We start from the raw sequence: 25,665 nt of genomic DNA on the forward strand, positions 1-25,665 counted from the left end.
TAGGGCTTCACTTTAAAACAATATACAAAATATCGATTCGAATGATTATAAGTTGGCCGTATTATGTCCAAACTATAGTTTATTTTTTACATAATTTCTTTTTATATTTCTTTTAAAGACAATTCAATACATACACGTTAACTAATTAATTTGTGCCCATTTTTAATTTTAATATAACAATAGTAATAAATTTCTAAATATGATAGCTAATATTTAGAATTATAATGAATCGATACATTAATTAGTTATTCCCAAAATCTATGTTAGACTCTTAATTCACTAGATGAAATATATTATTGCATTTAATGATTACCAAATCTAAAATAACTTAGTTTGCTATTAAATACATAAATTATGATTTCACACGGATTATATATATATATATATTTATACACAACTAGGCACGAAGAAATTCTCGATCTATGAATACATTACCGTAGCTGCAGGAGTGTCTAGTTTGGGATGTTTACCATGAAATGACGGTATGGGCAACAAAGTTGCATTTTAATTTATATATAAATTGTATTTAAGAATTTAATACACGGTATTTTGGGCCGTAAAATAAGCATTTATTTGAAATATTAAATCCCAATTTGTTTTTCAATATCATGAAATAAAAGGAGAAATTGAGGCACTGCGGTTTATTTATCATATTCTATCTATTTCATCATTTTGTCTTTATTTAATTTAATTCATAATTCTTATGCATGTGATAGTCATAAATACTGAAAAATGACAATAAAACCAATATTTCTCGCTATAGGGGTTGTGCATGCAAGGACATGCGACAATCCATGATGCCCTTAAATAACACCCATGAACGCGTATCTCACACCCACACATATACATATATATATGAATTATACGTATTTATTTTGACTTTCTGTACGTTCTGACGTATACATGACTATGTATATATATTCAAGCATGAAAATTTAGTAAGAAAATCGATCAAACACAAAAATGATTTCAAATGAAATTTTAAGGTCCGAAAGTGCTGTGATTTCCTCTTTTTTTTTTCTTTTTTTTTTTTATCGAAGTCAAAGTGTATTTTTATTTTATGCATTTAAAGTTAAGGTGCTTATAATATAATTATTGGCTACTTGGACCAAATGCAATCGGGTTAACCCGGCCCATGCTATTAATCTATGAATTTGGTGGCCCGTTACTATCAGTTCGCCAAACAGATCCAGTAAAACGGATCGGATCTTCGAGGTTCGGGTCGGATCATCCAGGACTCGGTTGCCCATGGGTGAAAGGATCAAACTTTGAATTCGGGCAGAAGAAATTGTCCGACGGGATTTGAATTTGCAGCTGGGAGCGATTTGTAGCGGAAGAACAAGCAAGCAACGAAGTGATGGGGGTTTTGTCGAATCGGTGTAGATAGACCGAACATCGAAGCTGTTCCTGAAATCAGGGGTTTTTTGGTACCCTCTTTCTGAATGTTGTGATCCCTCGATATTTTGTTTCTGTCGTCATCTATGGCGGATGGATACTGGAATCAGCAGCGACAGAAGCAGCATCCTCCGCCTATTATTCCTCCCGGTGGGCGTCTGAAACGTCCCCGTTCTGGGTTCGGTAAGACGGTTTCCCTTCTTCCACCATGATTTACATTTGAGCCTCAAGGAGCTCTCTTTGACGTTTTCGTTGAATTTCAGCATGGAATTTTTTGCTGGGTTTGTCGGATTTATGCGTTTTTGCTTATAGGTTAAGTGTCGGAAACTGGGTTTTTGTTGCCTCGAGACGTGATGAGTGGTAGATTGGTAATGGGCATGAATGTGCAGATGGATTATGATTCAGTATGAACGCTAAATCAATTCCGTTGGGTTTAATGGATGAGTGGTATTCTGGTATATATATGAACTGCTTCTTGTCAGATTTTGTGCAACCATTTCTCACTAGGGCTCATAGTTTGGGGGCTTTGATTCAAGTAAATTTCCTCAGAGTGTGCAAGTGTTTACATGGTTTGTGAATCCATCCTGCTGTATGGATACTGTAATACAGCTCAAGATATCAGTTATTAACGGCGTAATACAACTCTAGAGTTCAGCTTCTGAACTCACTTTGATTTTTCGGGCGAAGAAATTCAAAGGCTTTATTACGTTCCTATATGTATGCGTGTATGGAAAAACATTGTGAAATGAAAGCATGAAAAGTGAATTCCATTGTTTTTCTCTTTGCAGAAACTCCAGGTTCTGCAATACCTTCAGGCCGTGAAATCCACAATTATTTGCCACGGGATGAGGATCATCTTAGCTTTCAATCAGTCAAGGATAGCAATACTATTGGGTCAGCTTATGACCGCTACCTGCAGAGCATGGTACTCAGTCATCTCGTTTTCTCGGCTCCTCTTGTATGTTTTCTATTGATTTCCTTTCTTGGCTGAAAATTTTTCGTGACTTCATTCGAAGCAAATGCCTTCTGTGCCATCTGGAGAAGCTGGCCCTTTCAATGGAGTTGGTATGGGAATACCAGGAAGAGGTAACACAGTGACTGACCCATCCATGGGCGAGCCTACGATGGGGCAATTCAATGGAGTTGTTAGGTCTAGCCACGATATACTTCCTCTACCTCCCGATGCTTCCAACACTCTGTATGTTGAAGGTCTGCCTTCTAATTGCTCACGGAGGGAAGTAGCTCGTATCCTCTCTATTGGGTCATGGCAGAAAATCTATGCCGATATTTCGTTCTCTAACTTAAACAGAAGTTTCGGAGTTCACAGTCCTTAACCTAGTTCCAGATATATTTCGACCTTTTGTGGGATACAAAGAAGTGAGGCTTGTGACCAAAGAATCTAAACTTGTAAGTTTTTACGAGTTCCTGAATCAGGCATTCTTGAAATTATTTTACACCCGAATCTCATCATATCTGAGTTTTGACATACTAAAGGGTTTTATATTGTACGCAATGCAGCGGAACGGAGATCCTGTTGTTCTTTGTTTTGTTGATTTTATAAATCCCGCCTGTGCAGCAACTGCTTTGAGTGCCTTGCGAGGTGATTTTGCCTATCTAAAGATGTCGACTTTTACGCGATTTCTGAACGAAAGTTCATTACTTTATTATCAAGAAATTGCTAACGACAATAACTGAGCTATTGAGCTTGTTTTTTTTCACGTTTATAGATCTGAGACAGGACCTCTAAGGATTATGTGCATAATGTTCATCAATCTTTCTGCTTCTACGAAGAATCACTGTTCCCTCACCCAATTTGCGTGCCCTCGAACTTTGCTGACGGGTATCTTGCCTTGCACAGGTTACCGGATGGATGAAACGGATCCAGAATCCAAGTTCTTGCGGCTCCAATTCTCGAGGAAGCCAGGTCCAAGACCTGGAGCACGCGGTAGGAGCTGAACCCGCAAACCCTCTTGGGACTCCACCAGATGGTAAGGAAAAAAAACCGGCTTCCTTCAAGGATCTCGAGATATGCTTCCTCATTCGATGGAGTTCCCCGGAAAAGAGCAAGGGAGAATGCTCAAGAGAATCCACAATGTGAGTGAGGTGATAAAATCTAACTCTTCTGTCCTGGAAATGGTGTAATCTGTATTTTCCAAATTTCATGAGCTTCTTGTGTCATAGAAATACCACCGAGACGAAAATTTCAAAATCTTTCCCTTTTGTTTTTTTGAAGGAAATATACTCAATCGACATACTCCCTCCCTTGTCATTTTGGTGGTGGGGAATGGAATTTGTCTATACGTCTTTATATGAATATCGTTTTAAGCCACCCCAAGTTTGTATATGGTTTGGTTTTATATAAAGATGGTTTTTTTGGATTTATAAAATTTTATCTGTTCCGTTTTTATATTGGAATCGGTATTTTTGGGTTTATGTTCGGGTTTGATTTTACTGATTAAATTTTTCAGAACAATTTTTGGATTTTCGGTTATTTTATATCGGTTTAGATTTGGTTTTATAGCTTTAAAAAAATTCGTATTTATTTTATTCGATTTTTGTGTTAAATTTGATTGGAATATGATGATCATATTCAGTTGATAAGCAATTCCCACATATGTGTATATAATATATATATATATATAAATGGCCAGTCGTTATATGAGTAGGGGTGGTGTCCTCAATTAACGAGCTTTATAATTGCTTTCCCCAAATTCCTTTCTTTTTCTTTTTTGAATACTTTAGTCCTTTCTTTCTTTTCTTTCTCAAAAAAAAAAAAATTGAAATGTTACCTAATTGAATTCTTGTTTTCTTTTTTTTGGGTAATCGGGTTTTCTGGCTGAGATCCAAATTAATTCCGAGGCCGAGAGCTAGCCATGTGATTTGAATTATACACTCTCTCTCCAGCCTGGGGTTTGAACTCGGGACGGAACATACGTTTTGCGCCACCATTTCACCGATTATTTTCTACATGTTATTTCTCCCTAAAGGTTATAGTATAATTATAATGAACATAACTACGTAGGGGGGGGGGAATGTGCATTTTTTTTTTATTCGATCTCTTAAACTTTCAATTTTGATATTCGAATTTGCTACGTGTTGTGACTTGGTACAGAACGATCACAAAACGAAATCGTTTTGGTCTATCCCAATTATAGAAGGGCCAAAGTATAATCTCACCCATTTACGAAGTTTAGACGTTATATATTATAATATTAAATCTACAAATTATGTGTATGGAAGATGTGGGTTTAAAAAATTGTTACTAAAACGCGAAAATTTGCATAGTTCGTATTAGTTTTGAGGTTTCCAAAGTAGAAATAAACTGATTATTCTAGGTAATAATTTTAATTAATAATAATAATAATAATAATAAATGGATGAAGATTGATAATGTTTGGCATATTCAAAAGCAGATTCTTTTCTCCGCGTCGACTTTTCTTTCACTTAAGAAAACGAATCTTCCATCAAATCTACGAGCAAAGACATGATTTGGTTGTGTAATAAGCCCATCATATTTTCTTTTACTTATATATATATTTATTTAACTATTTTCTTCTTATTTTTTTCCTTCATAAATTTAACCTCGGTTCGTATACTTTAGGATAAAATGTATGATAAATACTTCTTGGTTGCGGTTCACTAATTTATTCCCATTGTTATCCATTTATTGTTAAAATTGTTAACAAAATAAATTATATATTAATATATATAATATTACCCCCACAAAAGATAATGCTCTAGCCTCTTCATTGACTCGTTGTTTTAATCATAGAATCATGGAGGATGAAATTATACCGCAATATAGGACAAGTAAATTAATTATTTTTACCAGAAAATTTCCATGTCGGTGAATAACATATTTCTTTAAAAATCTAATGATTAGTTTTGGTGAACAAAAAATCGAATCGATTTTTATATATTTTTTAATGAATGAGGAAAAGGAGACGTATTGGTTAACGAATTTTATTTTAACAACAACTAGAATATTAAATAAAATGGATCGAGATCTAACTCTACCTAATAGATATTATATTTTGGCAAAGTTCCAAGATGTCACACTGGAAAATAATCATCTCACCTAATTCTTCCATATTTTCTTGGTTTTTTTTTAAGCATTTTCTGATCAAACAAAGACTTCTGAATTATAATTGTTTCCAATGAATATTATTAGACTCAAGACACGTATCATGTCGAGTTTAATGGCAATTAATGTGATTATAATTATATATTAAAAAAAGAAAGCAAAGAGTCAAAGACAATTTTGATTTAATGTCATTAATAAATGGCTAAATGACAATGATTTTTAAACAAAGAGTTCTTCCAAAATGAAATGATAAATAATAGTAAAATAAAATGTAATAGGGACTACAACACGTTGTAAATAGTATAATTGTTGGCTAAATATTGATGACATCTGTTTAATTCTTCTAAACAGATAACTCTTTTCTTGTATTTTATATAATATATAAAAATTTATTGAATTAGGTAATTAGAGTCATAAATGCTAAAAATATCATTCGAAAGATGGTTAACAAATAGTTTTTCTGATTTACAATAGAGAAATTTAAATAAAAAAATTGTCAAAGAATTTCAAATTTTGTTTTCTTTTTTTGAAATATGAATATTGGTTGTCTTAGGGTTCGTCGACTGATTGTACCGCAGCGGTTGCGGTTGCGGCTGACAGCGTTTTCAGAACGTTTGATAGCGATTATAAATAATTAGTACTGATTGGCTGATAAGTTGTTGTTGGTAGCGATTGCGGGTGGGTGCAGTTAGAAGTGAATGGTTCATTACCGTTGCGGTTGCGTTTTGATATAAATTGTCAAAAAAATATTATTTTAAAATAATTTTTTATAATAGTTTTAATTAACTTTGTAATATCATTTGATAAAAATTATTTACTAAATTTATAATAATTAAATAATAAATTTTAAATAGAAATAATATCGATTTAATTTATTTTTAAGTAAAAAAATAATTTTATTATAAAATTTATTAAAAATAATCATTATTAAACCTAAAAATTATACTATTGTATTTTTTTATTAAAATATAATACTAAAAAATAATATCAAAACATAACACTAAACAAAATCATCACCAATATATATATATATATATATATATATATTAATGTTTTATATAATTTCTAATAAATATATTGGATCGATCGAATGAATTCTTATTTTTCATTCATTTCTAATTTGGATTAAATATTTTGAAATTTGATCAAATAAATATATAACGAATAAGATTATTAAATATATATATATATATATATATATATATATGACAATACTATTTTTTTCTGTTTCATCAATTAATCAATATTCTCTATGAATGAGAATTGTTATAGAAGGATCAGCACCTAAGTTTTGTAATTTTTTTATCAACAAATTAATAAAAAAAAACAAGTGCAATATTGAAGAAGATCGTGTAATAAATAGGAATGAAATATCAATTTCAACATTTTTGTCTTATCTAGATGCTCGTACGCTATCTTCTTCACCAACATATTTGACGTAGTTGTCTCGTTTTTTTTTGTCAATACATGTTTTTTTTTCTACGTGTGTGTGTGTATATATATATGTATGCATGTATGTATAAAGAAACACGTTCATCCAACTCATCCACATAATATTATAAATTATAATAGTTTTTAAAAATAGATAAATAAGTGAACGGAATAGTGTTCCTATTCCTAGGTGTGAGGTGTAAGGAGAATTGACGACATTTGCCTTAGGACATAATTCTGTCGGAGTTTAATTTCTCCCAAGTAGTATCAGAAACTCGATAATTATTTTTATTTTTTATATTATATATATATTATAATTATTTTTATTTCTCACAATCATATATATTGTAATTCTTTTCAAAATTAGTGTGCTTGGTTTTCATCTCCCTCTACCAAACAATTCAATACCAAGACTTTTTAAGCAATTCCCATGCAATAAGTCTTGATTTCTCCTAACATGGTTGACGCTATTTATTTATGTGTTTTTTTTTGTGGTAAAGACTATAATAATTCGAAAATTGGCTGATATTTTCCAATATTATACAATCTCAATCATGCTTTTTGTCGTTTTCACATCATTGATTTGGACCTTGAAATTACCGAGTTTTGCATTTTTTTTTTAACTTTCCTTAAGCATATGGTACTTATACTTATACATATGATTTGGAAAAAAAAAGTAACGAACCGAGCATCGAAGAGAAATAAGTAAATATAAATTGATAAGAGAAGAAAAGTTGCCATATGGAGAATATATAAATTTAAACTAAAAATAACGACAAATCAACTAAATGAATTGGAAGATAGTGATTATTTTAAATGCAACCCATTGACGTTCATTCATTTCATTGGCATCACATATTTCAAGATTAGTTATATCTTTTGACCATTAATCAAGATGGCAAGCTTTTTGAGATAACATTAAAAACCCTAATTAAGTCGATGATTAGTCTACATCTTCTCTAGCTGCTTATATTAATAGGTCTATAATTGCATTCAAAGTGAACCGAAAATACATAAGGCATAATGATTTGTACTGATAATTATGGAGTATTTGAATTTAAATATTGTTACGTTTATTATTTATTTTAAGTTACTTTATTATTAGGAATTATATTTCATATGGAATTAGGAGTTCTACTAATTTTTGGTTTATTCGATTGTCAATAACAACAATAATAACTGTTTTAAAAACATGTAATGGTTGGTCCACGATTACTAAAAAACCCTCAATAATGATATGTTACATGTTCATTATTTCAATTAGAGTGAGGCAACTACTTAAATTTCAATATATCTAGCTAGACCTATATATATACACACACACACACATTTATATGTATCTAATCCGAATATCAACTTTTTTTAAATCTTGATATGAAAAGCTTAATCTGATTATATTTAAAGGTGGCTGAATAAATTAAAAAGAGATTATTCAAGTTCTAAGTAAACAATGGCAATAAATGTGTATAGACACCACCAAAATCCAAACCAAAAGATTCAATGTCACCGCCACGAGGTATGATTCCATGCATGGCGGACCACATTCTCTCCTTCGCTGTTCCCCCGACTATTCAACAATGGTCGCCCCTCTTTAACGCGTTTTATATATTTCTTTAAATAAATAATGTATTATTACAACTCCAAAAACTTGTGTTAGGGTTTTATAATAATTAGAGATTATATGAAACATATCGTAAACCTCTCCGAAGCAAGTTTATAGAAAATCGATCGTTGTATGAATAATTTCCTATCGAGATTAAATTTATAATCGTTAAGATGTTTTTTTGTTAACTTATAATAGTTAAGATTAATTAGGTTAATGGACTGTCAAGAATAATGCAATGCACATACATAAAAAATATTATGTATGTATGTATGTATGTATGTATGTATGTATGTATGTATGTATGTATGTATGTATGTATGTATGTATGTATGTATGTATGTATGTATGTATGTATGGGCTGGGCCAGGTGGTAGAGACCCGAGATGAGTCATGCAAAACTTTAGGCATATCTAGAGAAAAGTTATTCATTAAATGCTATAAATTATAATCACAATAGTTTTTGTTTTGTTTTTTTTTTAGTATTTTTTAATTTATTGTAATCATGGATTTCCTTCATAAATGCAATGAATGTATCCAATTGTTTTGTCCTTCGCGAACAAACATTTTCACTTAAATATACATTGATAAGAGTTTTAGAGACATGTAGTGTATACAGTTGTTTTCCTTGATGTTCCCTTTTCATGGCCATCAATTTGATACCCACGATCTATAATTTTGTAAAATTAGTTTTATTTATACATTGTTTAAAACATGAATAAATAGAGGTTATGTTAAAATTAGGTCTAATTTCAATTGGAAAACATTGTATTTAATTGATTTGATATATATATGTGTGTGTGTGTGTTATATGAACATGGAGCACATGTCAACCATCGACAGCAAGAAGATAATAAAAACAAAGATCAATACACAAGTTTCAGACACGACCGTCATCATTTCTTTTTGTTTATATTCAATAATTTTCTACATCTGAGGAAATAACGAATATGCCATTTTACCACAATGGTAGAAGTTGAAAGGGTAAACCCACAAAGTCTATATAAAGGTTAGGGGGAAGGGGGACTAAGCATAGAGCACAAAACCAAAACCTTTATCTAAAGAGAAACAAAAATGGGGTCTCCATTAATGGCTTCTCTCTTATCAACTTTGCTCGTCTTCACAATTTCATTAAGCTTTGCTTCTGCCAACTACGAATACAAATCTCCCCCTCCGCCTGTGAAACACTACAACCCTCCTCCGGTTTATCATTCTCCACCTCCTCCCAAGAAGCACTATGAGTACAAATCTCCCCCTCCGCCTATGAAACATTACCCTCCTCCTGTCTATCACTCTCCACCACCACCCAAGAAACATTATGAATACAAATCTCCTCCTCCACCTGTTCGTCACTACACTCCTCCTCCCGTCTTCCATTCTCCGCCACCTCCTAAGAAACATTACGAATACAAGTCTCCTCCTCCACCTGTTCGTCACTACACTCCTCCTCCGGTATATCACTCTCCACCACCGCCTAAGAAACATTATGAATACAAATCTCCTCCTCCGCCAGTTCACCACTACACTCCTCCCCCAGTATATCACTCTCCACCACCGCCCAAGAAACACTATGAATACAAATCTCCTCCTCCACCTGTCCACCACTACACTCCTCCTCCGGTTTACCACTCCCCACCTCCACCGAAAAAGCACTATGAATACAAGTCTCCTCCTCCACCAGTTCGCCACTACACTCCTCCACCGGTTTACCACTCTCCACCCCCACCAAAGGAACACTATATGTACAAGTCTCCTCCTCCGCCGGTTCACCACTACACTCCTCCTCCGGTCTACCACTCTCCACCACCACCGAAGGAACACTATGAATACAAGTCTCCTCCTCCGCCAGTGCATTACCCTCCTCCCGTTTACCACTCTCCACCACCACCTAAAACCCACTACGAATACAAGTCTCCACCTCCTCCGTACCACTATTAATTACACTTAATATGGTAAATTTCTTCTATTTTAATTCGTGAAAATATATATAATCGAGTAAATTCCAATGATTTTACCCCTTGATGATAAACAGGAGTCCCTCGGTATACAAGCATATTTGGATATAATAAAAGAGACAAGAGTGAAGCACGAAGTCAAACAGTCGCTCTTAAGACAAAGTTTCCCATTTCCGTCCTTTTTTTTTTAAAAAAAAAAAGTTTGTAATAATTTCGAAACATGCTGTTGAATCAAGTGGTCCTTCATGCATGCGGTTAATGAAATATTTGTGGGTTACGTACTTTCTTCTACAAACATCAAAATAAAATAAAATGGTTTCTCGCTTCTCATTATTACATTTTTTTCCCCACGACAAAAACCCTAATAGGAACCCGACAAAGAAAAGATATGTAAGATTATCATCAAGTACGCACCAGATCGGCCTTCTTTGTTGACTTCCATCGGGTTTTGACGACTACATGTAATTCCATTTTTTCGCTACTCAATAAATGTAACTCCAAGATTAAGTAAGAAAAGTAGCCGAACCATATTAAAACAATGTCTTGATATCTAAAATCTCCAATCGATAATGATAAATACAAATTATCTATTTTATATCCCGAAAACAATTAACGTTATGTTGAGCATTTACGTGTTAAGTTTGTATAAAAAAGATAATATTTTATATATCATATTGTTCTATTATTAGATTATTTTCTGTAAAACGCGTGGTACAACTCTGAACTCGTACATGGGTCAAACGCTGAATTAAACACTATATATATATATATATATATATATATATATATATAAATAAACATAGAAATTAGAGATATTATCTTTTGACTGGAATTATGTGTCCCCCACTTCCAATATCGCTGTCCTCGCCCAACTACTCCCCTATAATCTTTTCTTGATATGGACATATGCACGTACATACATACGATGTTTTCTACAATTATATTTCGTCCACACACACACACACACATATATATATACATATATATATATATACCGTTAGCACTAAATTTTTAATAATAATAAGTCTCCAATAATATTTATACAAAAATATATCTATCATATATATGTATACAAACAAAAAATAATCAGAAATTGAGAGGAGAATTTTTTTATTTATCATATATGGTAGTAAATAAACCTGAACTAAGATAATGACAACTTAACTAAATGAATAAGACGGTGATTATTTTACAATCCGTTGACGTTCATTTGTTTCAAGATTAGCTATATCTTCTTGACCACTAACCAATATGGTAAGATATTTGAGATAACTTTAAAAATGTATGAAGTCGATGATTAGTCTACATCTTAATCCATAATGGTTTGATCCATGATTATTCAGGTAAACTAGTCCATATATTTTGATAATTAAATATGTTGTGGTAATAAATAATTACAAAATTAATCGTTAAGATGTTCAATATTTCGATGCTAAATCATTGAGAGTGAGGTGTAACTAATTCTGTCTCTATATATCTACGCCTAGAAGAATACATACACACACACTTACATATATATATATATATATGTGTGTGTATGTATGGCTAATGTTCGAGTTATATATATTAATACGAGAAGTTTACTCTGATATATTTAAATTTGATGGAATAAACTTAAAAAAGATTATAAAATTCTCCAAATCCAAATCCAAAGCCAAAAGATTCAATGCATGTCGGGCCACCTTCTCTCCTTCACTCTTCCCTTCGACTATTCGACAATGGCCAGCCTCTCTTTAACGCGTTTTCTACGTTTTGTAACAAATATTTTTTTTATGTACTATTATTACGAGTCCAAAAACTTGTGTTAGGGTTTTATATATAATTAGAGAATATGTGACAGATCATAAACCTCTTCGTAGCAAGTTTTGGATGCTTCACTTAGTGGTTTACAGAAAATCGATGTATGATTAATTGTAATATATATAATCGTCAATATTGATTAGTTCAGATAGATTTTCAGGACAACATTATAGTGTACACACGAAAAATATTGTATATTAAAATTTTCAACTTGTATAAATATAAAATATTAGCTTATGATTGACAAGTTGCAAATAAATTATTAGGATGTATACGTTTTATCAGTCAACATGTAATTTTCATATTCATGATGAGGGATCCAATATTAGATGAAACTACAACATGACATTTTGATAAAAGAGAAAATTACCCTGAAAAAAAAAAAGCCACCCATTGTGAATAACAGATGGATTAGGGTTTTGGTTGGTTTTATACATACACAGTATATGACATATTACGTGTATATATATATATATATATGTGTGTGTGTGTGTGGCGTATGTATATGCATTTGTTGTAATGAAGGTTCCCCTCTGAAATGCAATGAACTTATTCTATTACTTCGTCTTTAATTTCTGAACCAAAATTGATGTTCCCATTTCCAAGATCATCTATTTGATACCCACGATCAATAATTTTGTTAATTACTTTAAATTATAAGAAAGTATTTTTCTTATTATTTAAAATAAGAATAAAAAAACCTCGTCGGTTTGATTTAACAATGCATTTTAACTTTGAACATCTCCTCCTCCTACTTGTATCGGTGCAGTTAATTAATACAAATACCTTTTAAAAAAAGGAATAAATTAAGGTTGTGTTAAAATTAGGTTTAATTTTCAATTAAAAAACACTGGATTTAGTTTGATATATATATATATATATGTAACTAATGAACATGGAGCACATGTCAACCATCGACAGCTCGAAAATAACAAAAACAAAGATCAATACACAAGTTTCATACACGAACGTCATCATTTCTTTTTCTTTAATGTTTGTTCATATATAATTGTTTTTTTACACCGAACGAGGAAATTACGAATATACCATTTCACCACAAGGGTAAATCCACAAAGTCTATATAAAGGATAGGGGGAAGGGGGACTAAGCATAGAGCGCAAAACCACAACCTTTCTCTAAAGAGAAACAAAAATGGGGTCTCCATTAATGGCTTCTCTCTTATCAACTTTGCTCGTCTTCACAGTTTCTCTAAGCTTTGCTTCTGAAACCTCTGCCAACTACTATTACTCTTCTCCTCCTCCACCAATGAAGCACTACGAATACAAGTCTCCTCCACCTCCGGTTCACCCTTACATTCCTCATCCGATCTACCATTCTCCGCCACCTCCTATGAAGCATTATGAATACAAATCTCCTCCTCCACCTGTCAAACACTACAATCCTCCTCCCATCTATCATTCTCCTCCTCCTTCCAAGAAAGACTACGAATACAAATCTCCACCTCCTCCCGTTCACCATTACTCTCCTCCCGTTTACCATTCTCCACCTCCTCCTAAAAAGCATTATGAATACAAATCTCCTCCTCCGCCTGTCCACCCCTACACTCCTACTCCCGTCTACCATTCTCCACCACCTCCTAAGAAACATTACGAATACAAATCTCCTCCTCCACCTGTCCACCACTATATTCCTCCCCCTGTATATCACTCTCCACCTCCTCCGAAGGAACACTACGAATACAAGTCTCCTCCTCCACCGGTTCACCACTACATTCCTCATCCGGTTCACCACTCTCCACCTCCTCCGAAGAAACACTATGAATACAAATCTCCTCCTCCACCAGTTCATCACTATACTCCTCCACCGGTTTACCACTCTCCGCCCCCACCAAAGGAACACTATGTGTACAAATCTCCTCCTCCACCGGTTCACCATTACACTCCTTCTCCGGTCTACCATTCTCCACCACCACCGAAGGAACACTACGAATACAAGTCTCCTCCTCCGCCAATGCATTACCCTCCTCCCGTTTATCACTCCCCGCCACCACCCAAAACCCACTACAAATACAAGTCTCCACCTCCTCCGACCTACTCACCACCACCTCATCACTACATCTACGCATCTCCACCTCCTCCATACCACTATTAATTGCATTTAATATGGTAAATCTCTCATATATACTAATTGCTGAATATATATATATATATATATATATATATATATATATATATATATATATATTACCCCTTGATGATAAAATAAAGGTTAATATGTTCTTGCAGGAGTCCTAAGTATGCAAAAATCTTCGGAAATAATAAAAGAGACAAGAGTGAAGAATGAAGTCAACCAGCACGCCAAGAGAAAGTTTCCCATTTCCGACATATGCCTTTTTTTTAAGTTATGTAATAATTTCGAAACATGTTGTTGAATCAAGTGGTCTTTCATGTAAGTTACGTCCTTTACAAATTATCAAATGCAAGTTTTTTCGTCCATTATTCAAAATATTCTCCTTCTCCTTCTCCACTAATTCTGAGAACATAATATTATGAGTTTACATTGTAATAAAATTTATATTTTCTACAATAATAACGACAAAAAATACTGATAGGGACCCGACAAAAAAAGATACGTGACATTATTATGCACTACCAAATAGATCGTCCTTTATTGGACTTCCTTTGGGAATTCGGACAACTAATCTTATTTGGATCTGTCTTACCTTTTTTACTGCGACATAAAGTCCGGAATTAATTTATTATAATCGCACATTTTTCTTATTTGATCTTTAACTCTAATGTAAATTTGGCATCTTTAACTCTGATGTAGATTTGCGATGAAATATGTGGTCCGTGATAACTTTTGTACGTAATAAAGGAGATTAAAGACAACAACCATGGAGTCAATATATATATATATATATGTATATTAATGTATGTATTCGACAACATATTTTAACATTTGTACATTTCACCAAACCATTAGATGTATAAGAAACGTAGTTAAACATACTAGAACAATGTATTATCGCCAATACGTAACGTAAGATCCCGATATTTTTACATATCGTATTGGTGTCATAAGTTTGTATGTATTAAAAAAAATAGTATTTTTACATATCGTATGGTTCCATTTATATTATTTTCCACCTTTGCAAGAAAACGCGTAGTGTTAGAAGATATAGGAAGAGTTGGGCTAATGAGGTTCGGCTTCGTACATTGGTCAAATGCTGGTACGTGCGGTGCAGTACATCTCTTAATTCGTACATTGGTCAAATGCTGAATCAAACCATATATATATATATATATATATATATATGTATATTCATTGAAATTGAACAATATAGTCCCATCTTAAGAAAATAGAGATTAGAGATATAATTTTTTTTTACTCGAATTATCTGTCTCCCACTTCCAACTAATCCTCTCAATAGTATATTCATGATGTGGACATATATATGTATACACATACACATACACATACACATACACATATATGTCAGTTGCGAAAATAACGTTTTAACGTTACGAAGCTGCAGTTTACGAATTTACTTGTAATTTCGTACGGACAAAAGGGATTTTACTACGACTTGTCTTTTTCGTATTACGCTTTGTCCTATTTTTTTGCCCGTACACGAATAATATTATCGTTGTAGATGTCCCATACCATAACCATACAAAGTGGAATTTTTGGCAAATTTCTTCAAATGTGTAGTGGGCAGTTACCATAGGTTATATGAGTTATAAGATTTGTGGATTTATCTCAAATATGCGTCTACTAGCATTGGGAACAAAAACGGTAAAATCTTTTATTATTATTGTTATTATGGACGGTCAGATATACAATTGAAAAAAATATATCGTAAAGATAATATCAATTAATTTGATTTGCTTTTTAGTCACATAATAATACCAATTAAAGACGATCTCTTTTACAAATAATATAAAACCAAATTGCATCCTACCGACTCCGAATCTATTGACAATCAAGGTTATGTTCGTCAGACAGGAACATAGGTGGGCCCTTTTAAAAACTCGTACTTGGTCCAATATTTCAATGTTTATTGATTTTGTTTCCAACAACTCAATATTGCTTATTTTTTTTCTATTTAATTTCCTATATCTTGTTTTTTTTTTCCTTCTTGTTATGGACATGGATGGACCTCCAAAATAATCATATATGAACCATAACCAAGACTATGCCCAAGAAAACAATTATATATTACTACATGATAGTCCGATGTTAGAGCATCATGCAGCAAAGTGAATGGGCTGTTATGGAGTTTGGCAAATTCCATGATCCTATGCAGCAAGCACGCAACTTTCGGACAAGCAAGCGAAACCCGGATCTTAGACGCTGAAGTCCAAACACGGAAAAAGTCGAAAACTTTTAAACGAATGCATCGGCGAAATATCAGTAGCAACGGAAAAAACAGTGTTGAGAAGCAATGTAAGTGCATTTGCGTTAACAATCTTGACAAATACAGCAGCCATAATGTGGTACGTACAAGAAGGCGACTGGAAGAACCGTGTTCAGAAGAAACATTTCAAAGCACAAGCAAAGAACAGACGAATCATTAGGAACAGAGGAGGAATGAATGGAAAGAATGCACCTTTTCATGGAACCGATGTGAGCTTGGCGTCGAAAAAGAACCCGCGACAAAGCCCGTCACTGTATCCAACGGCACCATCGATCCATCTCCATCCTTCCGAACAATCCCACATTGCCAACTTCCCCATCCTTTTGGCAGAGAAGTATACCCTATCCCCACCTCCAAACACTTTGAACTCGCTACATTCTTGAAAACACCGATACATATCCAGTGGCATTCTTCCTGCTTCTTCCCACTCCAATCTCTCTAACTCCAGCCTCAGTATCAGAATCGTTGAACAAGACGGGTTCAACGAGAATGTAGACCTAAGCCCACCGATCATCAGCAATCTCGAATCGCCATTTCCACGCAGCAATCGAGGTCGTTTTATGATACCGAATATGTCACCCCATTCATGTTTCTCTAAGCATACCCAGTTGGTGTGAGTGATGGCGAAGTTTGTCAATTCACACGAGAAAAGCTTCCACTGACTTCTCCATGGTGACCCAACATCGCATAAGACGAAAACCGAGTTCGACAGCAACACAGGGCTCCTAGGTTTCGACGGCAAATTCGAAGAAAACTTCATCCACTGGTTAGCCACGAGCGTACCTGAGTAATACAGCGCCGCGAGCTCGGTGAGCACCATGACTCGGTTAACCGGGTCAACCAGGACAGAGCCATGCCTCGACCACGCCGAGCCGAGCTGTGGAAGCACCTTGAACCGGCGAGTCAGCGGGTTGCATGCGACGAGCGACTTGCTGGAATCGGCCGAATCAAGCGAGTCACCCCAGACGTAAATCAACCCGCTGGAAGATGCCACGGGCAGAGGAGATCGGAAAGGAAGGAAATCGAGGCTGAACCTGAACCACTGGTTCTGCGCCGGATCGTAGATGTGGATGAACGGCCGGAGATTCTCCGAGTGGCCATCACGACGGTGGCTGTGGTGGTGATGCGGTGGCCGGAGAGCGAGGAGATTCAACGGTGGTCGCGTGGAGATGATCTCCAGGAAACAAGGCGAGGTCAAGAGCTGGTTGAAGAACTTACAGACAGATCGGCAGATCATGACCTCGCGGAGCGGCAGAGACGAGAAGATCTGGTGGATCGTGTCCTGGGTAAGCCGGTAGATTGGCGACGCCTCCATTTTCGCCGCAACAGCTACGGCGGAGAGGGAAGGCATCGCCGGCCGCAGAATAGAACCCGATTGTAATTTAGGGGAAAGTTGAGGGCAAAAAAGGAAATGTCGTCAGGGCCTAGAGTCTTCTGCGTCGTTATCGGGGACGGGATAGGGCAAAAAAAGAGGAATAATTTATATTGTTCCAAAATTGCCCCTGCTGCTGGCTGTATGGTATGGTGTCGTTACCGAACTTGTCCGGTTATTATTGAAATTTTCTTCAAAATATTTTAATGGCGCTGTTTACTTTTAATTTGGTTACTTAGAAATGATTAAAACTGCTTATTCCAAAAACAAAACATAACGTTACAGAGATTTTATTAGAGTGAGCATAGAAGTTCAAATTGATTGTAGAAAAATTTAATGGAGTATAACGTCTTGGTCCAACGAAGCCAGCCACCAAGTTTGGATATCCTATTCCTATCCTTACACCCGAAAATTGGATATTTACCAAAGGTGAATACAGATCCAACAACGGTAAAAATCCGACCTTCCGAGTTTGGATCAATTGGGTTTGGCTCAATGTGTCGGAACACAAAAATCCCACCTTCGGGTTTGGATCCATTCGTCGGATGGCAAAAATCCGACCTTTAGATTGACGGCGAAAACACAAGACTTCACCATCGCACCGACTCGACCTCATCAACCAGATGACCGCAAGTATCAAAGTATTTGAAGCGCCCATGGACACCCGAGTGACTCGGACTCTAAACCTAACCCGAAACGCATCAAACCAGTTCTCAAGCATAGCTTTCACCATAACTGCAGCACAAGTGTGTTGCGGTTGGCAGTGGCAACAGCTGCAGCGGTGATGATTGTGAGTGAGAGCAGCTCAAGTGCTCAACGCAAGTAGACAAGGGAAAACCGGTTGGAACCATCCCATTTCAACTTAGTTTTCATGACAGAGCAAGCGTTAGAAAAAAAAAACACATTTCAAGGGCTAATTCCACAAATGGAGATCAATGGCAGGATCTAGGGAGAAAAACAACGATGCGCATTTGAAAGGGCAGGGCAGACAAAATAAGCAAAGTTCAGACAGCTAATTCCAACCGGAAACCATACATATCAACATTGCTCATGAGCAGTGAGATCAAAGGTTCAGACAAAGCTTTACTACACTCAGGCAATTGCATCAAGAACAGCAGATCAAAATATATCCAACTGCTAAGAGCCCAACGCATCGTCATAAAAAAGATCTCAACTTGAATATGAAGTCAATCAAGATTAAACACAATGAAACCGTAATAAAACACCAGAGAGGTTGTATATACATAATCACAGGAACAACCTCAACTAAGACTTGCTCAAAAGATCATGGAAATAGAACATTACCTTGCCATTGATTGAAATTGAATGACGGATATTATCAACATCTGGCGAATGACCAGTGTTAACAACATCAATCTGCAATTACCTAATCTCCTTCCCGACGGAGAAGGCAAACCCACTTTTCATCTTTGCATCTGAAACTGAAGCACTGGAGAGGTTCAGATCTATCTCAGATTCAGAGGCCAAGACAAGAAATAGATTGCCATCTTTATCGCTCTCTCCTAAAGCTCATAATTTCACCCACAGATCACAGAGAAACAGACGCAGATCTTTTAAAATTCAAACAAAAAATATGTATAGGAGCCCTCAGATCTCATAGCTTTAGATCGGATCATTCACGGCTTCAACGTATATGGGTTTACTCCGACACTCCAAAAACATCGAACACCGCCGCCGAAACCGCCGCACGTGTGTGGTCGGAGAAGAGATGGTGACGGGTGCATGTGTGCTGGTACGACGACGGCGGCGGCGGAGATCCGATGATTGAGGAGACAACGCCGGCGAATCCAAATACAGCCGCTCGATGAAATTTTCATTTGTGCATCATCGGGCAACAGTCAGAGCTAAGCCACAAAAATTTTCGGAAACAGCAAACGACAAAACATTCAAATCGACGAACACAAATTGAGAGAAGAAGAGAAACGATATTCTTGATGGGTTTATGGAAATCAGCGAGCGATGGATCTAACGCAAGGGAAGGAAGCATGGAAGTTGGAACTAGGGTTGTTGCTATGAGTTGAAATGTCAAAACTACCCTTATCATTTGTCAAAATTATTGGGCCTTTATGGGCTTAAACCTAACCATAAAGACTTACTAATGTTTTGGACCTTATTTCATTTTATGCGATAGCATTAGGCCCATATAAGCCCAGTTCTTGTTGCTTTTGCTTTTCCTTCCATAAAAAAATTGGTAGGTTACAAAAATTCAGATTGGATTTTTACGTGTGAATGGATATTTGTAAGTCAAAAGAATATCCAAAAACTGAAATGAAAAGTCAACCTTTTTTATTGCGTCTTTTGCTTGTCTAAGCAAAATCCTCAATGAAAATGAATTTATTCAAATTGAATTCTAATCAAAGAGTGCAACGAAATGTATTTGAGGATGATAGACCAACGAGACAACGCCCATCTGGCAGTAACCACTGAAGCAAACAATACGAGTTTGTTAAAAAAAAAAAAAAAAGCAACTGAAAATATTACAGATTTATCTGGAAAAAAAATTAACCGTTTAGAAAATCAAATCTAACCACGAGACAAGAATCTCTGAAGCATAAAAGTGTTCCAGAGACACGGGAACTTAAACTTGTCCGAAAGCCGAGGCCGGTCTTGGAATCTTGCCGAAGAACGTTACCTCATTCGCAGGCGAGTTTGGTGTCGAAGCTGCTCAGACATATGGCAAAAGCCTGGAAAGCCGAGAGGGGGTACCTGAAATCCATGGTGAACATGTCCTTCCCTATCTTGCCGAACTGCAAGATGATCTTGTCCTGGTCGGACTGACCCGTCTGACCCGCGGATCCCGGCGGCTGATTCGCCGCTATGAGCTGGAAATTCTTGACGGATGCAACGGTTACCCGTCCCCTGAAGTTAAGGCACCAACACTGCAGCTGCTCGTGCCACCTCGGCGGCTTGTTCTTAAGTACCAACGGCGAAAACCTCTCCTTCCCGTCCCCCTCATCCTCATCTCCTCCTCGGGGACCTAGAATGTCCGAGAACCTAGCGCTGCTGAATTCCGTGGAGAAGTCGCTGGTGATTTTTGCGGACGACGTGGAGACAACGCTGCGGAATGATTCCCCGAGGCAGCGCGGCAGGATCTCGGGTTGTCCTGGCACGGTGCCTCCCGGGGCGAGGGAAGAAGCCGGTATTGAGTGCATTGCACAATGCATTCTACGCGGGCCACGGGTCCCGAGCACATTTAGCTCGTATGAGACCTGGGCAATATTGTAGCTTCCGCTCGGGACTTTCGGTGAAACTTTCTTGGAGTAAAATCTGCGGCTTCTGCCCGGCGGCTGGACCTGAGAGTGATTGTATGGAGGCTGTGTATCGTATATAATGAACTTCGTCCCGAGAAAATTAGACCTGAAACAAGAATTATAACTCGACTAAGCCAAAGTTTTAAGCTTTAAATACCCGAAAAAGGTCTCTTTTCTAAAGAGAGAATCAACCCCGAAACTAGGCAAATAATGTAAACCCCGAAAACAAGAGTTCAGGCTCGTGATCTATAGTCCGTACCTTATTTTCCCGATGTAGGTGTTGCTAGATCTTGATATGCTGTCAGCGTGCATGGAGATCACATACTCGGTGTAAGTAGTTCTTCTCATGCGTTTCGCGGAGAGAAGGAACTTCCCGTTCTCAACTAGCAAGGCTGAAAGAAATCGCGATTACATATCGTAAGAAGTCACAGCGGATGTATCAAAATTGGCTAAAACTAAGTCAGGTTACCAGGGCTGAGGCAAAGATACAGATGGTAAGTCAGGTTAGATTTGTCCCTCTTGATAAAGCACTGCATTGTTCCATCCCTCAGCCCGGGCTGTAAAAATCGAAACAAACCCTTCAAGAACCCGAAATCAAAGTAAACCAAGACCCGGAGACGAAAGCAAAGCGGCAGTCTCACCTGTTTAAGCGATACGGGGAACGTGATCTTCCCCGAGAGCTCAGGACTCGGAACAATCTCTTTGCACATTTCTCTCCACGACCTGCAGACAGAAGCGCAAGCCACCACGTGTTTTCGGGCGGGCCACGAGCTTTCGCTCTCCTCCAACCTTACCATCACGTCGCGTAATAGCTCGGGAGGCAGGCCGGCCCACGGACTGTTCTGAACCACCATTAGAGGCCGCTCCTCGTGAGAATCTTGAACAGAGCCATGAGCCTTCCCGCCCTTATGTTGCCCGCTCAACCTCAGGTCAAAACTACGCCTCGACAGACTCCCTATACTGTCCCTCACATCCCGAACTATGCTACGAAATGACATTTTTGCCCTCGACGGGATCGGGGTGGAACTGAGCTGAGGGAGAGAAGCTTACGAGCACACCAACACACAACTGCAAGAAGGAAAGCGATAGTTTTGATACGAATTCGAGTTTCTTTTTTTTCCCTCTTCTTTCGGATCCTTAATAACAAAGAAAGGATCAAAGGCAGAGAAAAAGAAAGATTCTCACGAGAAAAAGAAGAAGAAAATAGAAGATGGACCAAAAGCAGGCAGCAGCAGCAGCAACAACAACAACACGCAGGCTTTATTCAGAAACATCTTTTGATTCGCATTAAAAGAGATGAAAAATGAAAAGGAAGCCTACACTAATTCAAATTTTAACTTGAAACCTCGTTCAAAATGAAGAATCTTGGACACATGTTAAAAGCAAAAAGAAACAGCCCTTGAATCCCATCATGTCTCTCTCTATTATACAATGGAACACAATCTGATTCCATGACCCAGCAATTAAGATTTGATTCCGAGTTGGATCAAATACAACAAATCTTGGGAGACTCTATTATATATGTCGGAGGAGAAGTTTGCAGCGATTTCTATCTTCTTGGGAGTTAAAAGCCAACCCTAAATTCTTCATTGGTCGGTAAGATGATCAGTTACGATATATATGACAACAGAGCTCCAACATAGAAAATCGGCTGAAATTAACAGTTTACAGTAAATTTCTTCTCAAGAACCGGGAAATACCCTTGGCATAAACGAAATTTGAGCAGAAATTCGAAAGCCTAATCCCAATATTCATCAGGTAAGCACGATAAGAGAAAATAGATCTAAAAGTTCCCGACTTTCCCGAGAAACAAACAGAAAGTGCCCCTTCCCCTGAAGAACCGGGGAAGCATAAAACCCTAGAAGAGAAAATTTCCAAGCTCGAGACTTTACGGAGCGACCAACAGAACCCAGTTCAATTCGAAGAAGAACAATTTAATTGAAGAGATGGGTCAAAATCAACTTACAAATTGTCTGTTTTTTCTTCTTCTTCTTCTTCGATCAGGTCTTCAGGGAGACTCTCTCTCTCTCTCTCTCTACGTATCTGTATTTGATCAAGGACGCGGAAACCAACTACGATGCTAAATCCGCTTCACGAACACGAACAAGAAGACAACCACATTTTCTCCCATTTAAAAAATAAAAATAAATTTATTTAAGTAAGTTGTCTCTTTGTCTGCAAACTATAAAAATTCCTCTGCTTTTATTTCTTTTTTTAAAAAACTCAACTGTTGATTAAATAATAAAAACTGAAATGGATTTCAGTGACCTTAAAATTCCTGAGCTTGTAGGGTTTTTACCTTCCATGATTATTTTCAGCTCATGATCAATAATAATAACAGTAATATAAAAATCCGAAAATAATAACTTTGTTAATAGAAAAAAAAACCACTTATTTCTAACTAAAAAGACCAAATAGATAATCTAAAACATGTCTGTGGTATGATTGATACCCATGGACACTGTTTCCATGTTCCAGCTCAGTGTAACGTTGGCTGGATTCCAAGATACATTTTTAGTGGAAATCTTGTTCATGAATGAATGAATATACCCATTATCTTGATATTGTTATTATTGGACTAAACAGTACAATTCAAAAATAATGGGAATTTTTTTTTCAAACTTATAATTATTTGGTTGCGTGATTTTTACACCGGAAAAGGTTATTATCTTCAAATGATTACAGATTAAAATTTTAAATAAATAAAAAGAAAAGAATTCGGTGTATTTTAGTATATTTATTATTGCTGTTGTGAATGTGACATGGATAAAATGGATAAGAATCGCTTGATCGTACGGCTGAGATTGACCGATCCCTGAGATAGTTAAGAGACGCTCTCGTCGTAGGTGAAATACCAATAATACCCCTGACTTTATGACACATGGCATGGTTGAGTTTTCCATCTGCATAGTGGAACTTGCCATATTTATAATCGATTTCTATCAAATAATGTGTTCCCGCCTATAAACAGAACTTATAGTTTGTTTGTACATTATTATTAGTGTATTAATGACGACCATGAAAGAGCATTTAAAATAAAAGCCAAGATACCATAATGTCGTTATATGCTTCATTATTGGGGGTTTTACCCAAAAAAAAATATTTAGTAGAAAGATGAAACAATCGATAAAGGGAAGAAAATGATACATAAATGTGATGAATTTGTAACTATAACAATATATGAGGGAGTTGCAGCTCAAACTTTTATATTGTGTTACCATAAAAATATTTTAAATAAGGACACTTGGCCCGTCATTATTGATATTTTGGGATGGCGAAAAGGATGTTTTTAATGAAAATAAAGAGATGTGTACATACATATAATGTTATAATAATGTTCTATGCTTTATTAAAATGATGATTATATATTGACGTTATAACGAAATTCAAACAGGGTGTGTGAACAAAATCTCATGGAATTTGTGTAACACGAAAGTTTATGGAATTTTAAAATGAGATAACGACAAATTTAATTGTATCGATTGTAATGTTATTTTGGAAAGCCGTACGTCGTGGCAGGTGAGGCACGTCGGAGTCGTTGACTTTGAGCTTGATTGAACCTTCCGATTCATGAAGAGGCTTTTGATTCTAATCAACAATCCAAGGAAATTCCTTAAAAAGGTTATGCAAATTGCAATGTGAATACGATCCATTATAATTATATTGGTCCCATTTTCTAAGTTGAAACTTCTTAACATGTAAGCATTAAAATGATTGAAGCGTACGATTGCCGGATAAGTCCATATAATTATCTATTTTATTTTATAAATCAATACTTTAATTGTTCCATTTCCAATATTATTTAATTATATAAAGAATAATTGTAAATAAAATATTTTTTTTTATCATCCGGACCAATATTTTCTAAAGTTTTTCACCTTTAATTCTTTGGATTTTTGTTTTTGTGAAAGCCAAATCTACAAAAAGCTTTGTTGTAAATATTTTATGTAGTTTGTCGTTGCCAATATTTAATATATTGAGAAATATGGCCACCAAGAAAGATCTAAATGCCACGCGGCGTGACAATAAATGAAAAAAAAAATCAATTTGTTTACGCAATTTGTATAAACTAATTTAAATTATACACGCACACACGGACGAACGTAATATGGAATAATCAAATTGTAAAAAAAAAAATTATACTTTAATGATTACAGCATAATTCTATGGTTGGTTTCCACATGCATATTGCTCCTATTATAACATAATAATTCCGGAAATGTCCACTAACCCACCACCCAACCTCTATAGCCTTTTTATTATAAAAAAAAATGTCATTCACTTTGCTTACAAAAGTATGATGTCACTATTTATTGAAATATTAAACTTCATGAATAAAGTCAATGATGTAAGAAACCATGATTTTTGGTGG

At 35.8% G+C, this 25,665-nt stretch overlaps 5 protein-coding genes across 6 annotated transcripts; 3 read left to right on the plus strand and 2 right to left on the minus strand.

The window, feature by feature from the left end:
* Nucleotides 1-1,249: 1,249 nt before the first annotated feature.
* Nucleotides 1,250-3,695, plus strand: LOC104813704 (nuclear speckle RNA-binding protein A-like). The gene is made up of 6 exons (XM_010541422.2): nucleotides 1,250-1,578; nucleotides 2,184-2,320; nucleotides 2,412-2,640; nucleotides 2,741-2,802; nucleotides 2,914-2,995; nucleotides 3,254-3,695. The coding sequence occupies exons 1-6, from the start codon at nucleotides 1,482-1,484 to the stop codon at nucleotides 3,349-3,351; spliced, it is 705 nt and encodes a 234-aa protein (XP_010539724.1). The 5' UTR covers nucleotides 1,250-1,481; the 3' UTR covers nucleotides 3,352-3,695.
* Nucleotides 3,696-9,537: 5,842 nt separating this feature from the next.
* LOC104813705 (extensin-3) lies at nucleotides 9,538-10,798 on the plus strand. Its single transcript, XM_010541423.1, has 2 exons — nucleotides 9,538-10,465; nucleotides 10,546-10,798. The coding sequence occupies exon 1, from the start codon at nucleotides 9,588-9,590 to the stop codon at nucleotides 10,449-10,451; it is 864 nt and encodes a 287-aa protein (XP_010539725.1). The 5' UTR covers nucleotides 9,538-9,587; the 3' UTR covers nucleotides 10,452-10,465; nucleotides 10,546-10,798.
* Nucleotides 10,799-13,358: 2,560 nt separating this feature from the next.
* Nucleotides 13,359-14,734, plus strand: LOC104813706 (extensin-3-like). The gene is made up of 2 exons (XM_010541424.1): nucleotides 13,359-14,394; nucleotides 14,515-14,734. The coding sequence occupies exon 1, from the start codon at nucleotides 13,421-13,423 to the stop codon at nucleotides 14,378-14,380; it is 960 nt and encodes a 319-aa protein (XP_010539726.1). The 5' UTR covers nucleotides 13,359-13,420; the 3' UTR covers nucleotides 14,381-14,394; nucleotides 14,515-14,734.
* Nucleotides 14,735-16,422: 1,688 nt separating this feature from the next.
* Nucleotides 16,423-20,030, minus strand: LOC104813707 (SKP1-interacting partner 15). Of its 2 annotated transcripts, none has more exons than XM_010541426.2 (2): nucleotides 16,843-20,030; nucleotides 16,423-16,587 (listed from the first exon to the last, which is right to left on the minus strand). In XM_010541426.2, exon 1 carries the CDS (start codon nucleotides 17,998-18,000, stop codon nucleotides 16,846-16,848), a length of 1,155 nt encoding a protein of 384 aa, XP_010539728.1. In that variant the 5' UTR covers nucleotides 18,001-20,030; the 3' UTR covers nucleotides 16,423-16,587; nucleotides 16,843-16,845. The 2 variants fall into 2 exon arrangements, with proteins under 2 accessions (XP_010539728.1, XP_010539729.1); XM_010541427.2 differs by lacking the exon at nucleotides 16,423-16,587 and having other exon boundaries at nucleotides 16,641-18,794; nucleotides 19,327-20,030.
* A 371-nt stretch (nucleotides 20,031-20,401) lies between these two features.
* LOC104813708 (tubby-like F-box protein 1) lies at nucleotides 20,402-23,734 on the minus strand. Its single transcript, XM_010541428.2, has 5 exons — nucleotides 23,260-23,734; nucleotides 21,935-22,361; nucleotides 21,763-21,850; nucleotides 21,553-21,685; nucleotides 20,402-21,399 (listed from the first exon to the last, which is right to left on the minus strand). The coding sequence occupies exons 2-5, from the start codon at nucleotides 22,289-22,291 to the stop codon at nucleotides 20,676-20,678; spliced, it is 1,302 nt and encodes a 433-aa protein (XP_010539730.1). The 5' UTR covers nucleotides 22,292-22,361; nucleotides 23,260-23,734; the 3' UTR covers nucleotides 20,402-20,675.
* Nucleotides 23,735-25,665: the final 1,931 nt, after the last annotated feature.

Source organism: Tarenaya hassleriana, unplaced genomic scaffold, assembly GCF_000463585.1.
Source record: "Tarenaya hassleriana unplaced genomic scaffold, ASM46358v1 Cleome20, whole genome shotgun sequence".
Lineage (NCBI taxonomy): Eukaryota > Viridiplantae > Streptophyta > Magnoliopsida > Brassicales > Cleomaceae > Tarenaya > Tarenaya hassleriana.

What these genes read in the sequence shown, in the direction of transcription:
- LOC104813704 (XM_010541422.2), top strand. Translation starts at nt 1,482, where the DNA reads ATGGCGGATGGATACTGGAATCAGCAGCGACAGAAGCAGCATCCTCCG. An exon ending in ACCGCTACCTGCAGAGCATG is followed by an intron (nt 2,321 to 2,411) that starts GTACTCAGTCAT and finishes CTTCATTCGAAG; the next exon opens with CAAATGCCTTCTGTGCCATC. An exon ending in CTCACGGAGGGAAGTAGCTC is followed by an intron (nt 2,641 to 2,740) that starts GTATCCTCTCTA and finishes ACCTAGTTCCAG; the next exon opens with ATATATTTCGACCTTTTGTG.
- LOC104813705 (XM_010541423.1), top strand. Translation starts at nt 9,588, where the DNA reads ATGGGGTCTCCATTAATGGCTTCTCTCTTATCAACTTTGCTCGTCTTC.
- LOC104813706 (XM_010541424.1), top strand. Translation starts at nt 13,421, where the DNA reads ATGGGGTCTCCATTAATGGCTTCTCTCTTATCAACTTTGCTCGTCTTC.
- LOC104813707 (XM_010541426.2), bottom strand. Translation starts at nt 18,000, where the DNA reads ATGCCTTCCCTCTCCGCCGTAGCTGTTGCGGCGAAAATGGAGGCGTCG.
- LOC104813708 (XM_010541428.2), bottom strand. Translation starts at nt 22,291, where the DNA reads ATGTCATTTCGTAGCATAGTTCGGGATGTGAGGGACAGTATAGGGAGT. An exon ending in GTATCTTTGCCTCAGCCCTG is followed by an intron (nt 21,686 to 21,762) that starts GTAACCTGACTT and finishes GATTTCTTTCAG; the next exon opens with CCTTGCTAGTTGAGAACGGG. An exon ending in ACCTACATCGGGAAAATAAG is followed by an intron (nt 21,400 to 21,552) that starts GTACGGACTATA and finishes TTCTTGTTTCAG; the next exon opens with GTCTAATTTTCTCGGGACGA.